Below are 19029 nucleotides of genomic sequence, written 5' to 3' on the forward strand. Positions count from 1 at the left end.
TCCAAGCCGAGTCATCCGATGAATCGGACACGATTCCAGTCCGAAGCTTAGACTCGTCGCAGCTGCGAGGAGCCCAGCCGTCCACGGCCGACCTAGAGCTGACGCTCAGCGGGGCACCACCCACAAGACAAGAACAGAACTCGGGAAGAGACGGCAACCGCGGCAACGACACCAAGATCGCCATTTCCGGCTTCCCGAGGTCGCGCCTCTTCGACGGCGCGCGCGCACCGTACCGGCGGGAGATCGAGGACGGCCTCAAGAGCCTCGCCGGGCGCGAGGTTCCGGCACCGAGGCCGGAGAGCGTCCAGGGGTACCGCGTCATAACGCTCGCCGGGCACAACGTCGGCGCGAGCATGGTCCTCGGAAATGGAGGCCCCAGGGACGCGCCGCAGCCGGGAGCCGCCGAGCCGGAGGCGCCGGGCTCGGTGGCGGCCGCTAACGTGAACAGCAACGTGCAGAGCGTGAACAACTCTTCGATGGAAGGGAGCTCGTGTAGCGCCGGCAACCCCGGCGTGCACGTGGACATCAAGAACGCGCGCGAGGAGCCAGCGGTGGTGACGCCGACCCTGAGGGAGGACGAGAAGCCAAAGGAGCCGGCGACGCGCCCGCCGCCTGCTGCGACGCCGCAGCAGAAGAGCGCGGCGGCAAGCGGCGGTGAAGCAGCGAGGCCAGCGAGGACGAGGCGGTGCCTCCGTGCGCTGATGATGGAGAGCGGGAGCGACACAGAGGCGGCGCGGAAGCCGAGGCCCAGCGCTTGCCGGTTCCAGTGCGTAGCGGATCATGTGCGGACGAGCAAAACTGGTGGTAAGAATGGAGAAGATGGCGGGAAATCAAGCACGAAAGGGACAAGTTGAACTGTGAATGAACAATGGTTTGATGAAAATCTTATGGCTTCGTAAATTGTAATGGTGTTTGTGTGAACCTGAAATGATGTGGACTATATCTGTATATGAGATGTTTTCTGATACTGAAATTACAGCAGTTTGCTGGTTTCAAGACGATGCACAACAAAGCTATTTCACATTTTCAAATGGTATGAATCTAGTTATCTAATGTGTCAATAATGTACAGAAATTGATGGTATTAACTGCTCTGAATCATAGTCTAAATCCTGAGCAAAGGGGTAGTATAAATTTTAAGAGCAAACTGTAAACACTAATCAGTATCACTTTTGTGCTCAGACATAAAATTGCTATCTCGACTAGTTTAATTTTCTGTTTTGGCCGACACTAAATTTGCCCTGGAGGCAGGGGCGCATCCAAGGGGGATAGGGCCTCCAGCCCATGCTTGGTAGCAAATGGAAGTCTTCGAGCCCCAATAAATTTTTGTTATGGATGAGGAAGAGGAAGAGGAAGAAAAAAGAGAGAAAAAAGAAAAGAAAATGAAGAAGAGGAAGAGACAAGTAGATGAGCCTCTACTTGTCTGCATCCGTCACTGCGTGGACAATCACAGAATATAGGAAGAGACCAAAAAGAGGGAAAGGATGAAGAGAAAAAGCATATGCATTGCGCCATTGAGATATGCGCCGGGGCCGTTCAAAGGGCATATTCTAGAATAAAATTGCTCGCAAGGGACAAGCTGGCGTCTTGTGCCACCCTGAAAGGCCAGAAGCGCCTCCGGCAAAACAGTTCGGATCCTTTGTGTGACAAAAGATTCTAGCCTCTTTTTTGGTGTAACTATTGAGAAATAGTGAGTCCATGCATTCACTAACTATTGAAATTTTAGAGTTAGTTTGAGAAATAATCTTCTACAATACAACATTGACATGGAAGCATCTCACGTACAAAAGATTGTAATCAAAATGTAATGATATACAATATAGAAATATTTAGATGTAGCTAGGGGTAGAATGAAGCAAAATCATCTACAAACCTCAAATGATTAGTACGAGGCAGCTCTTCTCTCCACGGTCCAACTTGAATACAGGAACATCGTTAACATAGGATTATCTCTCTCTTGCAGTATCATTCAACTATCAATCTAGACAAAGAATGATTTTGAGCCGATGTTTTTATTCTTCTTTTCAAGATGAGAAGTCAACTTCAATGTAGCTACTATCTGGAATTTTAACCAGATGCCACACACTTAAAGAATATGATTCAATGCCAGCTCAGAACTACTTTCAAGAGTTTCATTCAAATACCACAAAACTAGAAAATATGATTTAGTGCAAGTTCATGACTAATCTCTAGATATTCAACCAAGTTTCAAGCATTTACATTGTATTTCCTCAAGAAACAAGTTCATAACCAAAACCAGAATGACCTGACATATCGAGAATTGCATGAAACTAGTCTACTATGTAATGGTCATGTGCCATTATATCACGGCATGAATAAAACCACAGTTAAGTATAGTATGGTGCCTTAATTTCCATAAAAAACTAAGCACAAACAAAAAGAAGAAGAAGCACAAAACAGCACACTACACACTACCCGCAGAAGATCCAATCCATTTCCCACTCTAAACTAAGCAAAACATCTCCGAAGTCTCAGCTTCCTCTGCGAAAGGGGCACAAACATCTCCCACCTTGGGGCCGAGCAGAAATGGTGGCTTCTTGCGCCTTCACCCTCCCCTCACCCTCCCTCGTCTCCTCCTCCTCCAATTCATCTCGCCGCTTCAGGTACTACTACCACTAGAACTCATCTCTGCTTGTCTGAATCGATTCGTGTGTGCGCAAGCAGGATTGATAAGCCTTGGTGGGCTTGGCTTCGGGGGTTCTTGAATGCAGGCGCTCTCGGGTGGTGGCCATGGCCAGAGTGGGGCAGAAGGTGTACGCGCCCGGTGTGGTGGTGTCGGAGGGCAATGGCGGGCTACCGAAAATCGACCTCAAATCCCCTCATGGAAGGTAATTCTGATTTTTGTTGATCTGGAAAAAAATCAGACAGTCTTGGCGTGTATTATGTGTGTGATTTTTGGAGGGATTGTAGCTCTTATTTCAATTGAGGAGATTGGGGCGGAGAGCAGGGTTTAACTTACCGACCGGCCGTCGGTTACCGAGCTCGGCGGTTATCGAAAATTCACGATTATTGCGATAACCGTTTGAAATTCGGATAAAATTTATTTGCTAAAATTTAAAATTTGGTCAAAAATTTGTCAGTCGCCTCTCGGTAATCGGTCGAATCGGACCGGTTATCGAGCGATTTTCTCGAATTTTCCATATTATCGGTAACCGTTCGGTTTTCTTGATTTATCGACCGATTTTCTCAATTTTTAGTGGAGTTCAACAAAAAAACCCAAAATTTGGTCTAATTTTGTAAAATTAATAACTAATTCATCTGAGCTTCAAATCAAGTGAAACAAATTTCGTTAGTTTCCTTGTAACATGATCTACATGACAAAAGTATTTATACTCATAAAAAAGTTGAAAATTTTCTGTGAGAAAATGTATTTGTTAAACCAAATTAAATGCATAGTTTACTCTTTCCTTCCAAAAATCATGAAACTAATTATTTTAGTATTCTTACATGATCCTATGTCTTTTAAAAATATACGAACTCATGAATTAGTTATTGTAATATGTAGGATTGTGTAAATGTGTTGCGACTAGATTAATTCATAACTAACCCATCATACCTCTAAAATTAGTGAAACCACTTTTATTAGTTTATTTATATTATGCTTTATGTAGGAAAAATAATAGTAGACATGAAAAAATTAATTAAAGTGTTGTTTCTTAACATATTCATTTTATGCTTGTGAACTTTGTAAAAATCATAGAGAAATTAATAAAACTCTAAATGAAGTGAAATCAATTTTAAAGACCCTCTTAAGATACGTTCTACATAAGAAAAATATGTGTTTGTATGTTAAGCTTTTCCTTAACATGAGTTAATAACTGAGCCGCACGCTTCAATTTTTTTCAATTTTTTCAAACTTCCTCCCTATAGAATATGATGCAAACGGCATTATTTTTGGAAATCTTTTTCACATAAGGTCTTAGAATTGTTTCTTATTTTTTAAAGATTTTTTTGAATTTTATTTTTTTTTCGAATTTTTTGAATTCAAATTCGGTTACCATTCGGTTTCTGAAACTGGACCGGAGCGGTAAGGTCGGTAACTGCGAATTTTGACCGGTTACCGTCGATAAATTGAACCCTGGCGTAAAGATGGGGCTTGGTTTTTAGGTGAAATGAGGGGAATATTTGGTTGCGTTCAACTACATATGCAGCAAGAGATACTAGAGTTTGCATGGGTGTACCGTTCATTATTCAGAACATGGTTGAACGATAGTTAGAATGGTGCATTAAATTACAAAATAATCACACTTCTGCCATGATACTAAAAGATTCGAAATATACCGAGTGTTGTCAAATCATGTATAATTTTGTTAAACAGTCCACTAGTAAACAAAATGCAGATAACCTATGTTCTTCAGTGGTTTACTGAGATTATGGTCAGAGTCCCTATTTTCATTGTCTATTGCAGCAGTAGGTTTTTTATGTGCTTAGCTACCTTCTAGCATGCCTTTGTACATTTGAATTTAGTAACTTGTTCCTGGAGTCCCCTTTTGTAACAAAAATGTTTTCTGGCAATCTGGCTTCTTTTTTACATCAGTACCTGCTAATTGTGTAACCATTTTGTACATGAAGCGAGGCTGAGATCTATCTATTCGGAGCTTGTGTCACTTCAATGAAAGTCCCTAATGGAAAGGACTTGCTCTTTGTCCGACCAGATGCTGTGTTCAATGGGAAGAAACCCATCAGGTTTTATTCAAAATTATTTGGCATAGAATATCCGGTGTTTAGCCAACAGCATTCTAACCATCCCCTTTTCTGAAAGCAGTGGTGGAATTCCACATTGTTTCCCCCAGTTTGGCCCTGGCCCCATGCAGCAGGTTTGTGAAGCCAATTTCTCTTGTAGCCCATGTGGAAACGAAAAGAAACTAAATATTTGGCATTGCGGCATAAAACTTTGGAAATATTTAGTCCTAAAAGGTTTATAGCAAATTTCGTATTGATGTCGGATTCAAATATCTAACATATCACTATATCAGATAGGCAAGTAGCAAATCAAGCAATGGATCCCAAGTTAACCTGAAAATGAATTACCTCTATTCCTCAGTGTTACCTGGACACCTGTGTCCTATTTTTTTGCCGAATCGGACACCCCGACTCCAAGTCGGATTTCGACACCCGTGTCGGATTCCGGGTTGTATTTCGCGTGTCCAAATTTTCTTTGTCAAATCAGACACCCGAATCCGAGTTGGATACCGACACCTGTGTCCGTGTCCAAGTAACACTAATTCCTGCAGGCATCATACACTCCTTCACTTTTTTTCTTTTAGGAATTCCTTCACTTCTACTTTGTAAGATGAAATACCATCGTAGTTACTGTCCAAGCTTAGTTATACCAATTGTGCAGTAACATAACGTAATGTTCGTCGCATTCATAATCAAGTATAAAAGAATGAAACACTTGTGAACTGTACTCTTTGTACTTACCAATGCTAATTTCACTTTGGCAGCATGGGTTTGCTCGGAACATGATTTGGTCTATCACAGATTCAGAAGTCACTGAAGGAGATCCAGCTGTAACTTTGGAACTGAAAGACGACTCTTATAGCCGTTCTATGTGGGATTTCAGCTTCCAAGCATTGTACAAGGTTAAACTCTGCTATAGTATTATGTGCCTTAATGTGTTCTATCCATACACTTGTAACCTTATCAGCATTATTCACAACAGAAGTTATAGCCTTGCCCTTTGCAGCATATAAGTTGGAGGGATTTTTGAAAATATTTTGTAGGTTGCCCTGCACTCTACAAGCTTGTCAACAACCCTAAAAATAACAAATACAGATGACAAGCCTTTCTCCTTCAATTCAGCACTCCACACTTATTTCCGTGTAAGTTGTAGCTTCCTGGAACTTTATTCTGTTTTTCATTTTCCGTTGCCAAATATCAGGTAGTTTTGACTTTCGCATCCATTTGGTTGTACAGGCTTCCATAACAGATGTATCGGTGAAAGGTCTGAAAGGTTGTAAGACTTTCAATAAGGATCCTGACCCTAAAAATCCTTTGGAGGGCAAGGAAGAGAGGTCAGTTTGAATTTGGATCAATAGTTATGAGGATATCTCACTCTCTTATATATTAAAATATTTTAAACTTTTATGATCCCACGTGCCACATTCCTATTATTTTTCCAAAAACTTTGCCTCATTTGTGAGAAATTAGTATCAGACTGTTTGTTTATGTATGCGGAAGCAGTACGCACAGAACACTGTTAGCATTTAGGTTTCCTGCCTTGTGTCATCGAACTTGCTTGTGCAAGTACCTATGTGGAAGCACAAAATACTATATACATTTAGTGTCACTTATATGCATGGTGTTCAGAGCTGTTGCATCGCCTAGTTGATCTTTGCAATGGACAAACTCATCGCAGCAATGTGCATGGTGTAAGCTGCTGAACATAAATTTTGAGCCACTCAATACCATACAGGGAAGAGGTGACTTTTCCAGGATTCGTGGACTGCATTTACCTTGGCGCACCGAGTGAGCTCATCCTGGACAATGGATTGGGTGACAAAATTGCCATCTCAAATGCAAAGTAAGTTGAGATCTGTAAATAAAAAAAAAGACTCTTTTTGACATTGTAAAGATCACATGATTAAATTGTGGCTATTCTTATTGGAATGCAGTTGGTCAGATGCAGTGTTGTGGAATCCTCACTTGCAGATGGAGGCATGTTACAAAGATTTTGTCTGTGTGGAAAATGCAAAGGTAGTACAACTTCACAAGAACTTGAATTGACATTTGTCTACTGTTGATGTTTCCTGAATGAAATCATGGGATGCTAAATTCTATAATTGCATTATTTTGGCTGATGATATAATCAATTGTGTCATTTAGATTGAAACTCTACAACTGGAGCCGAAACAATCTTGGGTGGCAGAGCAGAAAATTGAACTAGTCTGAAGATAATCCAATGCAGCAACTGAATTATAAAAAGGAAACAATTTTCCTTTCTAGTAGCGTGAGATGCAAATGGCGTTCCCCCAATGTCATCACAATAGCTGTACATATGATAATATCTGTTAAAAAGAATAAATGTCTTTAATTTTCCTTTCCATTTTGTGGTTAGGCAGATACCTTGTAAGCTCTGCTCAGCGCAATTGTGTTGCAAAATTACAACTCGAACTACACGTGTTCTGAGTGAAAGGAAATGACCATTTTTTTTTTTTTTTTTTTTTTTTTTTGTCTTTGACGTCGTCTGCTACTGAAATGTGTTCTTTAGTTTGCTGGCTTAGCATTGTGCAACGCCATTCTGCTCTTAAGCATTCGTTAATGCAGATTATGCATGGAATCATCAGTATTGGTGTAGGGCCCATTTCACATCAAGATACGAAGACATCGTGTCTCAAGTTCCTGCTTTTGTGTGTTGGTTCTTAGAAGGTTAATAGCTGGGTTACAGCATGGTCTCCAAACAAAAGATATTTATTGAAAGCGTGTACATTGCTAAGCATACAAATATTTTTTGATCAAAAATATGTCACATCCCAGCTCTCATACAGCTAAAAGAGAGACAGAAAGAGGAAAAGAAAAAAAAAGTAATTTACAAAGGTCAAGCATAACAAGGTTACATTTCAGGGGGTTCAGTCACTCAAGCCATAAACCCGTTTTGCCGAATCAAGTGTGTTGGCAAGAAGCATCGCAATCGTCACCGGTCCTACTCCACCTGGAACTGGAGTTATAGCAGAGGCCACCTTCACTGCTTCTTCGAAGCAGACATCTCCAGTAAGGCGATAACCGTAATCACTGGTTGAATCCTGGAAAACGAATATCAGAATCGCTGATGGTTGAGTGGAAAGACACGAGTCTTACAAACTGATAGAGACACTATTAACTATTTAGTCTGAGAATTATGACAGGAAAAAAGATTGAAAATTACAGCTCCAATTAAGTGCTGGTGAATTATTGGTGCCTACAGAATGTCAATGCCCGACTTGACGTAAGTTAAACTAACCTTGATTGAAATACAACCTATTCACAGATGAACAAGGAAAGGTGACAGTTTAAGTTCAAAGGGCGCAACATTTATCTGAGATTTATTGTGTTGCTCGAAGTAGCTTAGAGCATGGACTATACATTTATCTGCATGAAACCTCATACCAATGTACAATTAGAAACACCCGACGAATTAGGCAATATTATATCATTAATTTAGATGCTGTTACCTAAGAAATAAAATGGTTATGATGGAGAAACAACACTAGTGACAATGCAGAAATAATATATCAAGCTTCTTGAGAAAAAGTACTGAAAAAGGATCATTTTTACCTCGATTGGATTTGTCCCAACGTCAATCACAATTGCACCTTGCTTTAACCAGCTTCCTCTTACAAGATTGGCCACTCCAGCAGCTGATATCACAATATCAGATTCACGGGTAATTGTCTCTGGATTTGTTGTGAAGGCATGGATAACACTGACAGTGGCATGATGCCGCTGAAAAAAGATGATGTCAGAACACCGTCCTCTTATAACAACACAGTAAAAACATCTCTTTCAAGGAAAAAAAACACAGTAAGAACAATTTTTGACAACTTTACCTGTAAAAGTAAGGAAGTGGGCAATCCGACAACTTTGCTTCTCCCAATCACAGTCACATGCTTTCCCATGAGTTCAATCCCAGATTGGAGCAATAATTCAACGCAAGCCTTTGCAGCACAGGGCACAAACAAAGGTTTTCGGCTTCTGAGAGCAAGATTACCGACATTCAAGGGATGAAAACCATCAACATCCTTCTCTAAGCTGATGGCGCTCAGAATCCTTTCCTCATCCATACGCTGATTTATAAAAAATTAGCCCACAGAATACAAAGCCTGACATGTGAATTAAGCTGAATCTTGACCAGACATAAAGAAGATGAAAACTAAAAAGTAGTTTGTATTAATCTTTGAACAAAACTATTCTCTAGTTGGTGTTTATGATAAGTTTTTGATGATATCAATCCATGAACTAAACCAAAGATCATCCCTTTTAAGAGTAGCAACACTAGAACAGTAGAATATATTACTTGTGGTAGAGGTAGCTGCACTAGGATGCCATGAACAGATGGATCTTCATTAAATCTTGTCACTGAATCCATCACTTCATCTTCCGTACAGTTTCCAGGCAACTTCGCCAACAAAGATTTTATTCCAACTTCCTCACAACCTTTTGTTTTGTATCGCACATAGGATTCAGAATCTCTTCTATCACCAACCAATACAACAGCTAGACCAGGCACATGTCCAACTGCACTTTTCATTTGACGGACTTCTTCGGCAATATGTAATCTTATGTCCTCCGCAATGGACTTGCCATCGATAATGGTTGCGGTGCGATCATAATTAGCTACGGAAGACAAAATGCAAGTTAACAGCATAAGATATTTAGCATAAGATGCTGAACAACAATGAAATAGATGCTATCCACGAATGACTAAGAACTGAAGCCTCATTTTTTTTCAAGGAAGAGAACAGCAGTCGCCTACCATGAAAGGTGTCAAAACTTGAAAATTCACTACAACTTTGTGCCAAATATATATATACTTAGTGGAGCAACCAAACAACAATTGTACATGACATTAAATGAAGCTTCAGCTTGAATCAAGTAGAGCTCGGATTTCCTGCTGAATCTTCCATTTGTGCTGAAACCTCTAATACTAGCTAGCACAGGAGCTACTAAGACCTCAAATTGCATTTCATTTGAAGTTACATTCTGGACTACCAACGCTACCACCCCAATAACTTAAAGCTTATCATCAATCATTAGCAATATGATAGCTTTCTACACTGAACTACAACAGGTTTCGAACATGTGTGCGAATTACACGAATTGGTCCCATGCCACAAGGAAGTCGAAGAATCATAACTCATAAGCACTAAGCTCCCACAAATTTATCTACAATAACATGTAGAAATAATAAAATATTGACACTCTGATCAGCCTCTCCCAGCGAAATCACTCATTCAAGAAGCACACGTCCAAAAAGACCACGCCTTCAACAAGAGATTACCAAACCAGCACGCCTCGCTCACCTCCGGCTCCCCGCTGAGACGGCGTCCGCGTCGCGGCACGCGGTGGCTGGCCCCATGTTTCGGGGAAGTCCGGGCCAAGAAGGCGGCTGCTGCTGCTCCGCCGGCGGCGGCTCCGCATCCCCGCCTTGTCCTCCACCTCCGCCGCCGCCACCGAAGCATCGTGGAGCCCGCGCTCTGCGCGAGAGAGCAAGGAAGCGAGCGGGCGGTGGTGACGGCGCGTGGCGGCGAGCAAGGCCACGGCGGCGCCACCCATCTCTGTCGACGCGCTCGGCCGCCGCTCGCGTCCGAAATCACAAGTGATATGATGGAAGTTTGGGCCTTTTGGGCCACGTGGGCCTTACCAAGGTGAATTTTTTTTTTGTCACACTCAGCGGAATATGTTCCTTAAAAGAAGGAAAAAGACGAGAAAAATCCAGATACTGTACATGTGGCAGATACCTTGGTTTCATGTCGTCCTCGTGGCATATTCTTGATAAATCTTTGCCTGAATCCTAGCGCTTCAAATTTGATACATCGGTAATCCATGCGCTGCAACACATCAAGATTTTGGCATGGCAATGACAAATTGATCTGATTTTATCGCAAATTCCCATTGACATTGTCGGATTTCATTCAAGATTCCATTTGTACGAACAATAGAAATGAAAATCGTCATAGCATGTGAAAATCCTCAAAATATGTAGACTAACGACAGATTTACACTAGTGAAAATTACAAGTTATTAATGAAAAATACGAATAAAGTACTCCCTCAGCTACAAGAAGCACAACGACACAGTCTCCAAACTGTAGCTTCGACCTCAACTTTATATTTGAATATCTTTATAAAATACAATAAAATTATGGTATTATGAAATTAATTTTCAAGATGAATTTATAAATATAATTTGTAATCTAAATACTTTAGATGATATCTGTTGTTAATCTTTCAAAATGTTAACTGGTATCGTATCCAACGCATCATGTTTTTTCACAAGTATTTGTTAATGCTCTGTGACTAGTCCACAAGGTTTTTAGAGTGTTTGCATCAAATGATTGGTGCACAAATTTTAATGCTTAGTTTAGTTAAACTAAATTAGAAAAGGCGTAAATGGCCATCCAAATATAACCACAATTTCTCTTTAAAAAAAAAAAAAAACTGAACCACAATTTTGTGTATGCACAATCTTCTCAAATCCCTGTAGCAAACAAACACATAAAGTTTAAAAGCAAATTTTATAAAATCCTATCTAGAAAAACTCTCGTAAATCTTTCTAGAACCGGTTGAATTTGCTTCTCGTAAAGAGCAGTTCGAAGAACACCTCCCTTCCCTCCATCTCCGCGCCGCCGCGCGGCAGCGGAGCCACCGGCGCCTGGCCGCCGGTGACGCCTTCTCCAGCAGGCCCGACTCGGAGGTGATCCGGCGCAACAAGGCCATCACGGCCCACATGCGCGCGGGCCGCGTCCCGGACGCCGAGCGCCTCTTCACGGCGATGCCCCGCCGCTCCACCTCCACCTACAACGCCATGCTCGCCGGGTACGCCGCCAACGCCCGCCTCCCGCTGGCGCTCTCCTTCTTCCGATCCATCCCGAGCCCGACACCTTCTCCTACAACACGCTCCTCCACTAGCTGGTGGTCTCGTCGTCCCTGGCCGACGCGCGCGGCCTGTTCGACGAAATGCCCGTGAAGGACGCGGAGGATGATGGAGGAGGCAAAAGGGTTGTTTGATGCTATGCCCTGCAGGAATGTGGCTTCGTGGAACACAATGTTGATAGGGTACGCTCAGGTTGGGATGTTGGAAGAAGCGAGGACAATTTTTGACATGATGCCACAGAAGGATGCGGTCTCGTGGGCTGCAATGCTGGCTGCATATTCACAGGGTGGTTTCAGTGAGGAAACCCTGCAATTGTTCATAGAGATGGGGCGCTGTGGTGAATGGGTGAATAGGTCAGCATTTGCTTGTGTTTTGAGCACATGTGCTGACATTGCTGCGCTTGAGTGTGGAATGCAACTGCATGGTAGGTTGATTAAGGCTGGTTATGGGGGGGGGGGGGGGCTGCTTTGTCGGGAATGCACTCCTGCTATGTATTTCAAATGTGGGAACATGGAGGACGCTCGCAATGCATTTGAGGAGATGGAGAGGGATGCAGTTTCATGGAATACTATGATTGCAGGCTATGCTCAGCACGGTTTTGGCAAGGAAGCTCTTGAGGTTTTTGATACAATGAGTACAGCGTCTACCAAGCCAGATGATATTACTTTGGTAAGAGCATCCTTTCTGGAACATTATCTTTTAAATCTGTTGGCTAAACAAACTACACTAAATGCAATTAGTGTCGCTTAACGAATCAGTTGGTAGTTAATGACACCCAACTTAAATCCATAGATTCCTCTTTGTAGTTACTCATTTATTCTATTTGTATCTGGTTTCTTGCTTTTCCTTTTCTTTAATACAAGTATACAACATTCTCTGGAGAAGCCAACATGAAGTTGGCCCGTATCAGTAAAAGTTAAAAACAAGAATTCATGTTCCCTTGTGATCTCCTAATGTTTTTGGTAAATTTGACTTTCAGGTTGGAGTACTTGCAGCATGTAGTCATTCTAGCTTGGTCGAGAAAGGCATTTCATACTTTTATTCAATGTACCGTGATTTTGGTGTGACAGCAAAACCTGAACACTACACTTGTATGATAGACCTCCTTGGACGGGCTGGAACATTGGATGAAGCACTTAATCTTATGAAGGACACGTGGTTTGAGCCCGACTCTACCATGTGGGGTGCCTTACTTGGTGCAAGTAGGATCTACCGCAACTCCGAACTAGGCAGGAGTGCAGCTGAGAAAATATTTGAGTTGGAACCTGAAAATGCTGGCATGTATGTCTTGCTTTCAAATATATATGCGTCCTCTGGCAAATGGTGTGATGTGGACAAAATGAGACTTACGATGCATGAGCGTGGTGTGAAGAAGGTTCCTGGTTTCAGTTGGATTGAAGTACAGAACAAAGTCCACACTTTCTCAGTGGGTGATTGTGTGCATCCTGAGAAAGAAAACATATATGCTTTCCTGGAAGACCTTGACATCAGGATGAAGAAGGCTGGCTATGTATCAACTACAGATATGGTTTTGCATGACGTGGAGGAAGAGAAGGAGCACATGCTCAAGTATCATAGCGAGAAGCTTGCTGTTGCTTATGGTATTCTAAAAATTCCTCCTGGGAGGCCGATCCGGGTGATAAAAGACCTGAGAGTGTGCAGAGACTGTCACACTGCTTTCAAGTATATCTCTGCTATTGTGGGCAGGCTGATCATATTGCGGGATTCCAACCGTTTTCACCATTTTAGAGATGGTTCATGTTCATGTGGTGATTACTGGTGACGATGAGTAGATATTTTGTGCAAGAAATTAGGAAGGAACTGCAGTTGACACTGAAAAAATAATAATGCAATGCAGGCTAGAGACAAAAAATAGTAGGCATCCTCATATCTGGATCTGGCCATGTTAGCCACTAGACCAGCTACTTTTAGTACTGGTTCAAAAAGATTATTCTAGTGATTTGCCACATTCAAGGCTTTCAATTCACTGGTGAAAATTGAGATTGATACCTCAAGAAGAGGAAAAAAAGATACCGAGAGAGAGAGAGGAAAAAACCCTACAAAGTGCATCCTCATATGATGGAAGCATTGCTTCATTGTCTCTGTTCACAAGTTTGCTAGCATTTATTGGTTAGATGACCCTTGGATGTAAAGATGCTATCCCTTGTAATTTGTCAATAGGGAGAGATCAACAGAGACAGGCATCAGCTTAGGTGAGAAGTACAGAAAAATAATAATCATATGTGTTTTTACTTTTGACCAATGAAGAATTAAAAAAGTTTGTAAACTAGTTTTGTGTTACCAGGTGTGGCATTGGAATATTCAAGAGGATGCCGGTATTCAGTGAAATATTCTTTATTGAGCTTGAATATCATTGGAGTTGCCAAACCAAGCGGAAGGAAGCAATTGCAGAGATATTTCATCATGCCATTTTTTTGTCAGAATAACAATTATGGAAAAATGTAAAGATCCTTCATTGACTCAGGTATACTGTGCATGAACAATCAGCTGCTGCTGATATTATCTGAATTATTATTCATATGGTGCATCTATCCTAGTTGTTACCAGCTAGGAGCAGGGCGGCTCAGTATGCATTCGTGTAGCTGAAGATTTTGTTCAGTCTGTTGGATGGATCTTCAGAACCTGCGCATCGTTCTGTGGTGTAAGTTGTATTCACGCAAGTTTATGAAATCATTTGGTTAGTATATACCCGTGGTTTGAAGGTTTACAGTACAGGACAGCCTAAGGATGATACTGTTGGCAGTTAACTGAGACCTCCTTCATGTTTCAACGCCTTGTTTAATACTTTAGATAACTCTGCCCTGATATGTTAAGCCACTAAACAGAAACGTGCATGCACGCCTTGATGATGTTGGATTGGACGACCTTAACAAACAAGGCAAATTCGGGATTTTAGACAACAGACACCGTCGTATTTGAGAAAATAGACAACATGTTGGCGTATTTACAAATTTAATATCCGTATTCGGAACCTCAAACGTCGAAAACTGACTTTCGGTAACTCAGAATCTGAAAACAGTTCAGCCCCACAATTTTCGGCAACTCAGTTGCCGAATACGGCACTGTTCACCGTATTCGGCAACTCAGTTGCTGAAAACACTGTAAACGGTGCCGTATTCGGCAACTCAGTTGCCGAATACGGCCTCTGCATGCGCAGGCGCCCGGAAGCTATTGGAAAGAAGCTAGCAAGCAAAAATAGTCCATAAAAATGCATGTTTTTTTATTTAATTCACGATTTTTTTTGAAAATACAAAAATAGTCCAAATATTCTAAATGTTTTCATGATCAAACTAGAGATCACTAGCAACCCATTTTAATTAGTTTGGTCCAAAAAGTATGAGCCAATATTTAATTAGAATTCTCCAAATAAATCAACTTTTATAAATTCTAGCAATATTTAATGCTCAAATAATTTCTAAAAAATCTAGAAAAATTTACTAATATTGTTATAACGTGATATACTAATTTATAAAAATATTTCCATTCCTATGTTATTTGGTGTAAAAGTGAGTTCCTTTGTAATGCTTCGTTTATATGCATTTTTATCATTTCATGTGATATTCTCTTTTTAATTCAATTTGAATAAAAATAATGCAACATGCACAAAATTTTGGTTCTCATATTAATATTAAGCCTTTGTAATGCTCCATTTATATTTTTTTATCATTTCATGCCATATTATCTTTTTAATTCAATTTGAATAAAAAATTCTATAAATGCTTTAATATTAATCTGAGAACAAGGTTTTGTGCATGTTTGAATTTTTTATTCAAATTAAATTAAAAAGATAATATGGCATGAAATGATAAAAAAATATAAATGGAGCATTACAAAGGCTTAATATTAATATGAGAATCAAAATTTTGTGCATGTTGTATTATTTTTATTCAAATTGAATTAAAAAGAGAATATCACATGAAATGATAAAAATGCATATAAACGAAGCATTACAAAGGAACTCACTTTTACACTAAATAACATAGGGATGGAAATATTTTTATAAATTAGTATATCACATTATAACAATATTAGTGAATTTTTCTAGATTTTTTAGAAATTATTTGAGGCATTAAATATTGCTAGAATTTATAAAAGTTGATTTATTTGGAGAATTCTAATTAAATATTGGTTCAAACTTTTTGGACCAAACTAATTAAAATGGGTTGATGGTGATATCTAGTTTGATCATGAAAACATTTAGAATTTTTGGAATATTTTTGTATTTTAAAAAAAAATCGTGAATTAAATAAAAAATATGCATTTTTATACACTTTTGCTTGCTAGCTTCTTTCCTGTAGCTTCCCGGCGCCGGCGCATGCAGAGGCCGTATTCGGCAACTCAGTTGCCGAATACGGCACTGTTTACAGTGTTTTTGGCAACTGAGTTGCCGAATACGGTGAACAGTGCCGTATTCGGTAACTGAGTTGCCGAAAATTGTGAGAACGGGCTGTTTTCGGATTCTGAGTTACCGAAAGTCAGATTTTGGCGTTTGAGGTTCCGAATACGGATGCTAAATTTGTAAATACGTCAACATGTTATCTATTTTCTCAAATACAGTAGTGTCGTCTAAAATCCCAAAATAGCCTAACAAACAAAGCTCTTGTTCCATTGTTCATAGAGGCAGGAAGGCTAGTCTTCTGGTATTGGATTCTATGTGAAGGCATTCCGTCTCCATGCTCACGACAGTTCCTGTTCGTGGTCATGTGAAGGCATGTGCTGTTTGGCCGGCGTCATGTCATGGGCCGGGTGGACGCATGTCGCCGCATGTGCTGCAAGAGCAAAAACACCCAGCAGACACCGAGGCTGGAACCTGACAGCCAGCCAGCCAGCTTGCTATTTTCCGCCCCTCCCCTTGTCGTCAACGTTCTCCCCACCTTCCCACAATCCCACCTCCTCGGCTTCCTCTTTTATACGCGACCCCCGCCCTTCGCCTCCCCCTCCCCTCCTCTCCCTACCCCTGCCTTCCCCCACCGCCCTCCGCGGCAGCCCCGAGAAGCACTGCGGACCCCACCTCCCCGTCCTCCTCCCCAAGAACCATCAGGAAGGAAGGAAGGGAAAGAAGGGGTGCAGCAGCAGCGATGGCGTACCGGGCGGAGGACGACTACGACTACCTCTTCAAGGTGGTGCTCATCGGCGACTCTGGCGTCGGCAAATCCAACCTGCTCTCCCGCTTCACGCGCAACGAGTTCAGCCTCGAGTCCAAGTCCACCATCGGGGTCGAGTTCGCCACCAGGAGCATCAGGGTTGACGACAAGGTCGTCAAGGCCCAGATCTGGGACACCGCCGGGCAGGAGAGGTGAACCATGCCGCCACCCATTCCCACCTTTCCCTTTTCAATTCATTCTTCCGTGTTTCTCTTCTTTTCTTGGTTCATCCCCGACGTTAGTTTGCGGTTAGATTCGGCCATTGTTTGCCTTTTCTTGAGGAATTCCGATCCGTCTGATGAAGATGTGGTGATCTACATAGGGACCCTCTCTTTTGCTCCGAGGTTGATTCTGCTAGGCATCGACCTATTGTGTCGTTGTGTCACATGCAACATTTGTCCCAGTTTGCATCGCTTAGCATACAAACTAGGGAAATGGTAACCTTCCTTGCGCAATCTGCCACGACTTATTCAGTTATCCCTTGATAGGTTTACATTGATCTTGAATGTTCATAATGGCAATGAGGCATTCTCTGCTTCTATGAAAATTTTTGCCTTGCAAGTCTAATGTACTGACGAGTATTCTAATTTAATTCATAGCATCGCTATCAACAAAGTTTATGCAATAACTTTGCATTACTGATGTCCTGTCATTATCGTATCTGACAATATGTTAGCAGATTCTATATCCTACTTCCCTCTTGGTTTCATAAAAAAAAATTCTGTTGCAACCTCTGTAAGAGACAGGTAGTCAATTTTTGCTAGCAAGGCTGGCTCTAAAATCTAAATCAACCTAATTTGGGACTTGGCCAGCTATCCTTCAGTCACTAAATTCTGCAATGGTTGTCTAAAACTATATTCTTGCTAGGATTGTTCCCTTTTGTTTATGTATAATTCAATCTTTATTGTTCTTGTGACACTTCTAGCCAGATAGTTGCACCTGATGTGGAATATAAGGATCACATTTTTTGACGTGTATTTGCCATCTCCTTTAGAATATATCTTGACTTTGAAATTTTACCAGCGAATGTTCTGTGTAACCTGCTCCAATATGACTTATTCTATTTTATCAGCTCGATCATATTATGTCTTGCTAATTTCACGAGAACATTTTGTACGTCATTTTTTATTATTTCAGTGCTAATCATGGAGCTAAAATTTGTTCTTTCCTCCCTCTATAGGTACCGGGCAATTACAAGTGCATACTATCGAGGGGCTGTTGGCGCACTTGTCGTGTATGATGTGACACGCCATGTGACCTTTGAGAATGTGGAGAGGTGGTTGAAGGAGCTCCGGGATCACACCGATGCAAACATTGTTATCATGCTTGTCGGCAACAAGGCTGATCTGCGGCACCTTAGGGCTGTTTCTCTGGAGGATGCCAAGGGCTTCGCTGAGAGGGAAAGCACCTTCTTCACGGAGACATCTGCCCTGGAATCCATGAACGTCGAGAGCGCCTTCACCGAGGTTCTAACTCAAATCTATCGTGTGGTCAGCAAGAAGGCCCTTGACATTGGCGATGACCCTGCTGCTCCACCAAGAGGACAAACCATCAACGTTGGCGGCAAGGATGATGTCTCTGCTGTGAAGAAGTCAGGGTGTTGCTCATCCTAGATTTCTTATGACCATGAAAAGGAACCATATGCTCACCTGTTTATATGATGGATAACTTAAAAATATGGCTCCCTTAATGCTGCCTAACCTGGTTGGTCATGAGATTATGCTGGTACAGCAAGATATTCATTTAGAGGTTGAGAATTCAATTCCAGATTGGGTGAAAAACTAACTTTTGTAGTGTCATTGATATTCATGGTGTCTTTACGGGTTTTTTATTGGTCTGCACTACTGTTCCACGTCAATTTGACATGGAAAATCCTCTCCACATCTCACTGCGTAAGTACATAACATAGGCTGGTGAAGTGTTGTAATTGGAGCTATCAATCATTACTCAGGAAAAGTTTTTAGAGGGTTATATTGTGTAATTCTCACAGATGTACAAAATTTGGATTGAAGGATTATGTTCCTTACCAGCCTATTGTGTTTTCATGTCCAGACATTTATGCCTATTTGTATTTACTGTGATCAGTTAGTAAATGTTTCCTTTTGGTTAGTTACAGTAGTGTTAATTGATAAGTTTTTAACACAGATGATGTTTCAGTCGGTATACTAGATTCTGGAAGGTAATACGTTTAGGAAGCAGTTGCAGTTGCTGTGGCCATACAATTGAGTAACGAGACTGTCATGACAAACCTACTAGTGTCTGAACAAGTA

At 41.3% G+C, this 19029-nt stretch overlaps 4 protein-coding genes and 1 pseudogene across 4 annotated transcripts; 4 read left to right on the forward strand and 1 right to left on the reverse strand.

Annotated features, from left to right (window-relative positions):
- Window positions 1–2459: 2459 nt before the first annotated feature.
- LOC133901596 (putative glucose-6-phosphate 1-epimerase) lies at window positions 2460–7179 on the forward strand. The gene is made up of 10 exons (XM_062343012.1): window positions 2460–2623; window positions 2732–2848; window positions 4593–4706; window positions 4786–4837; window positions 5468–5605; window positions 5747–5845; window positions 5940–6037; window positions 6439–6546; window positions 6638–6719; window positions 6849–7179. The coding sequence occupies exons 1-10, from the start codon at window positions 2547–2549 to the stop codon at window positions 6912–6914; spliced, it is 951 nt and encodes a 316-aa protein (XP_062198996.1). The 5' UTR covers window positions 2460–2546; the 3' UTR covers window positions 6915–7179.
- Window positions 7180–7412: 233 nt separating this feature from the next.
- LOC133901595 (bifunctional protein FolD 1, mitochondrial-like) lies at window positions 7413–10351 on the reverse strand. Its single transcript, XM_062343011.1, has 5 exons — window positions 10022–10351; window positions 9016–9335; window positions 8549–8785; window positions 8277–8444; window positions 7413–7765 (listed from the first exon to the last, which is right to left on the reverse strand). The coding sequence occupies exons 1-5, from the start codon at window positions 10272–10274 to the stop codon at window positions 7592–7594; spliced, it is 1152 nt and encodes a 383-aa protein (XP_062198995.1). The 5' UTR covers window positions 10275–10351; the 3' UTR covers window positions 7413–7591.
- A 602-nt stretch (window positions 10352–10953) lies between these two features.
- On the forward strand, window positions 10954–11698 carry LOC133901484 (pentatricopeptide repeat-containing protein At4g02750-like; annotated as a pseudogene).
- Window positions 11587–14123, forward strand: LOC133901631 (pentatricopeptide repeat-containing protein At4g02750-like). The gene is given in 5 exon segments (XM_062343050.1): window positions 11587–12041; window positions 12043–12079; window positions 12082–12263; window positions 12574–13807; window positions 13900–14123. Coding segments are annotated over 4 exon segments (1365 nt in total). The 5' UTR covers window positions 11587–11699; the 3' UTR covers window positions 13378–13807; window positions 13900–14123.
- A 2381-nt stretch (window positions 14124–16504) lies between these two features.
- LOC133901633 (ras-related protein RABA1f-like) lies at window positions 16505–18791 on the forward strand. The gene is made up of 2 exons (XM_062343052.1): window positions 16505–16911; window positions 17940–18791. Exons 1-2 carry the CDS (start codon window positions 16694–16696, stop codon window positions 18370–18372), a joined length of 651 nt encoding a protein of 216 aa, XP_062199036.1. The 5' UTR covers window positions 16505–16693; the 3' UTR covers window positions 18373–18791.
- Window positions 18792–19029: the final 238 nt, after the last annotated feature.

Source organism: Phragmites australis, chromosome 20 (assembly GCF_958298935.1).
Source record: "Phragmites australis chromosome 20, lpPhrAust1.1, whole genome shotgun sequence".
NCBI classification, from domain to species: Eukaryota; Viridiplantae; Streptophyta; class Magnoliopsida; order Poales; family Poaceae; genus Phragmites; species Phragmites australis.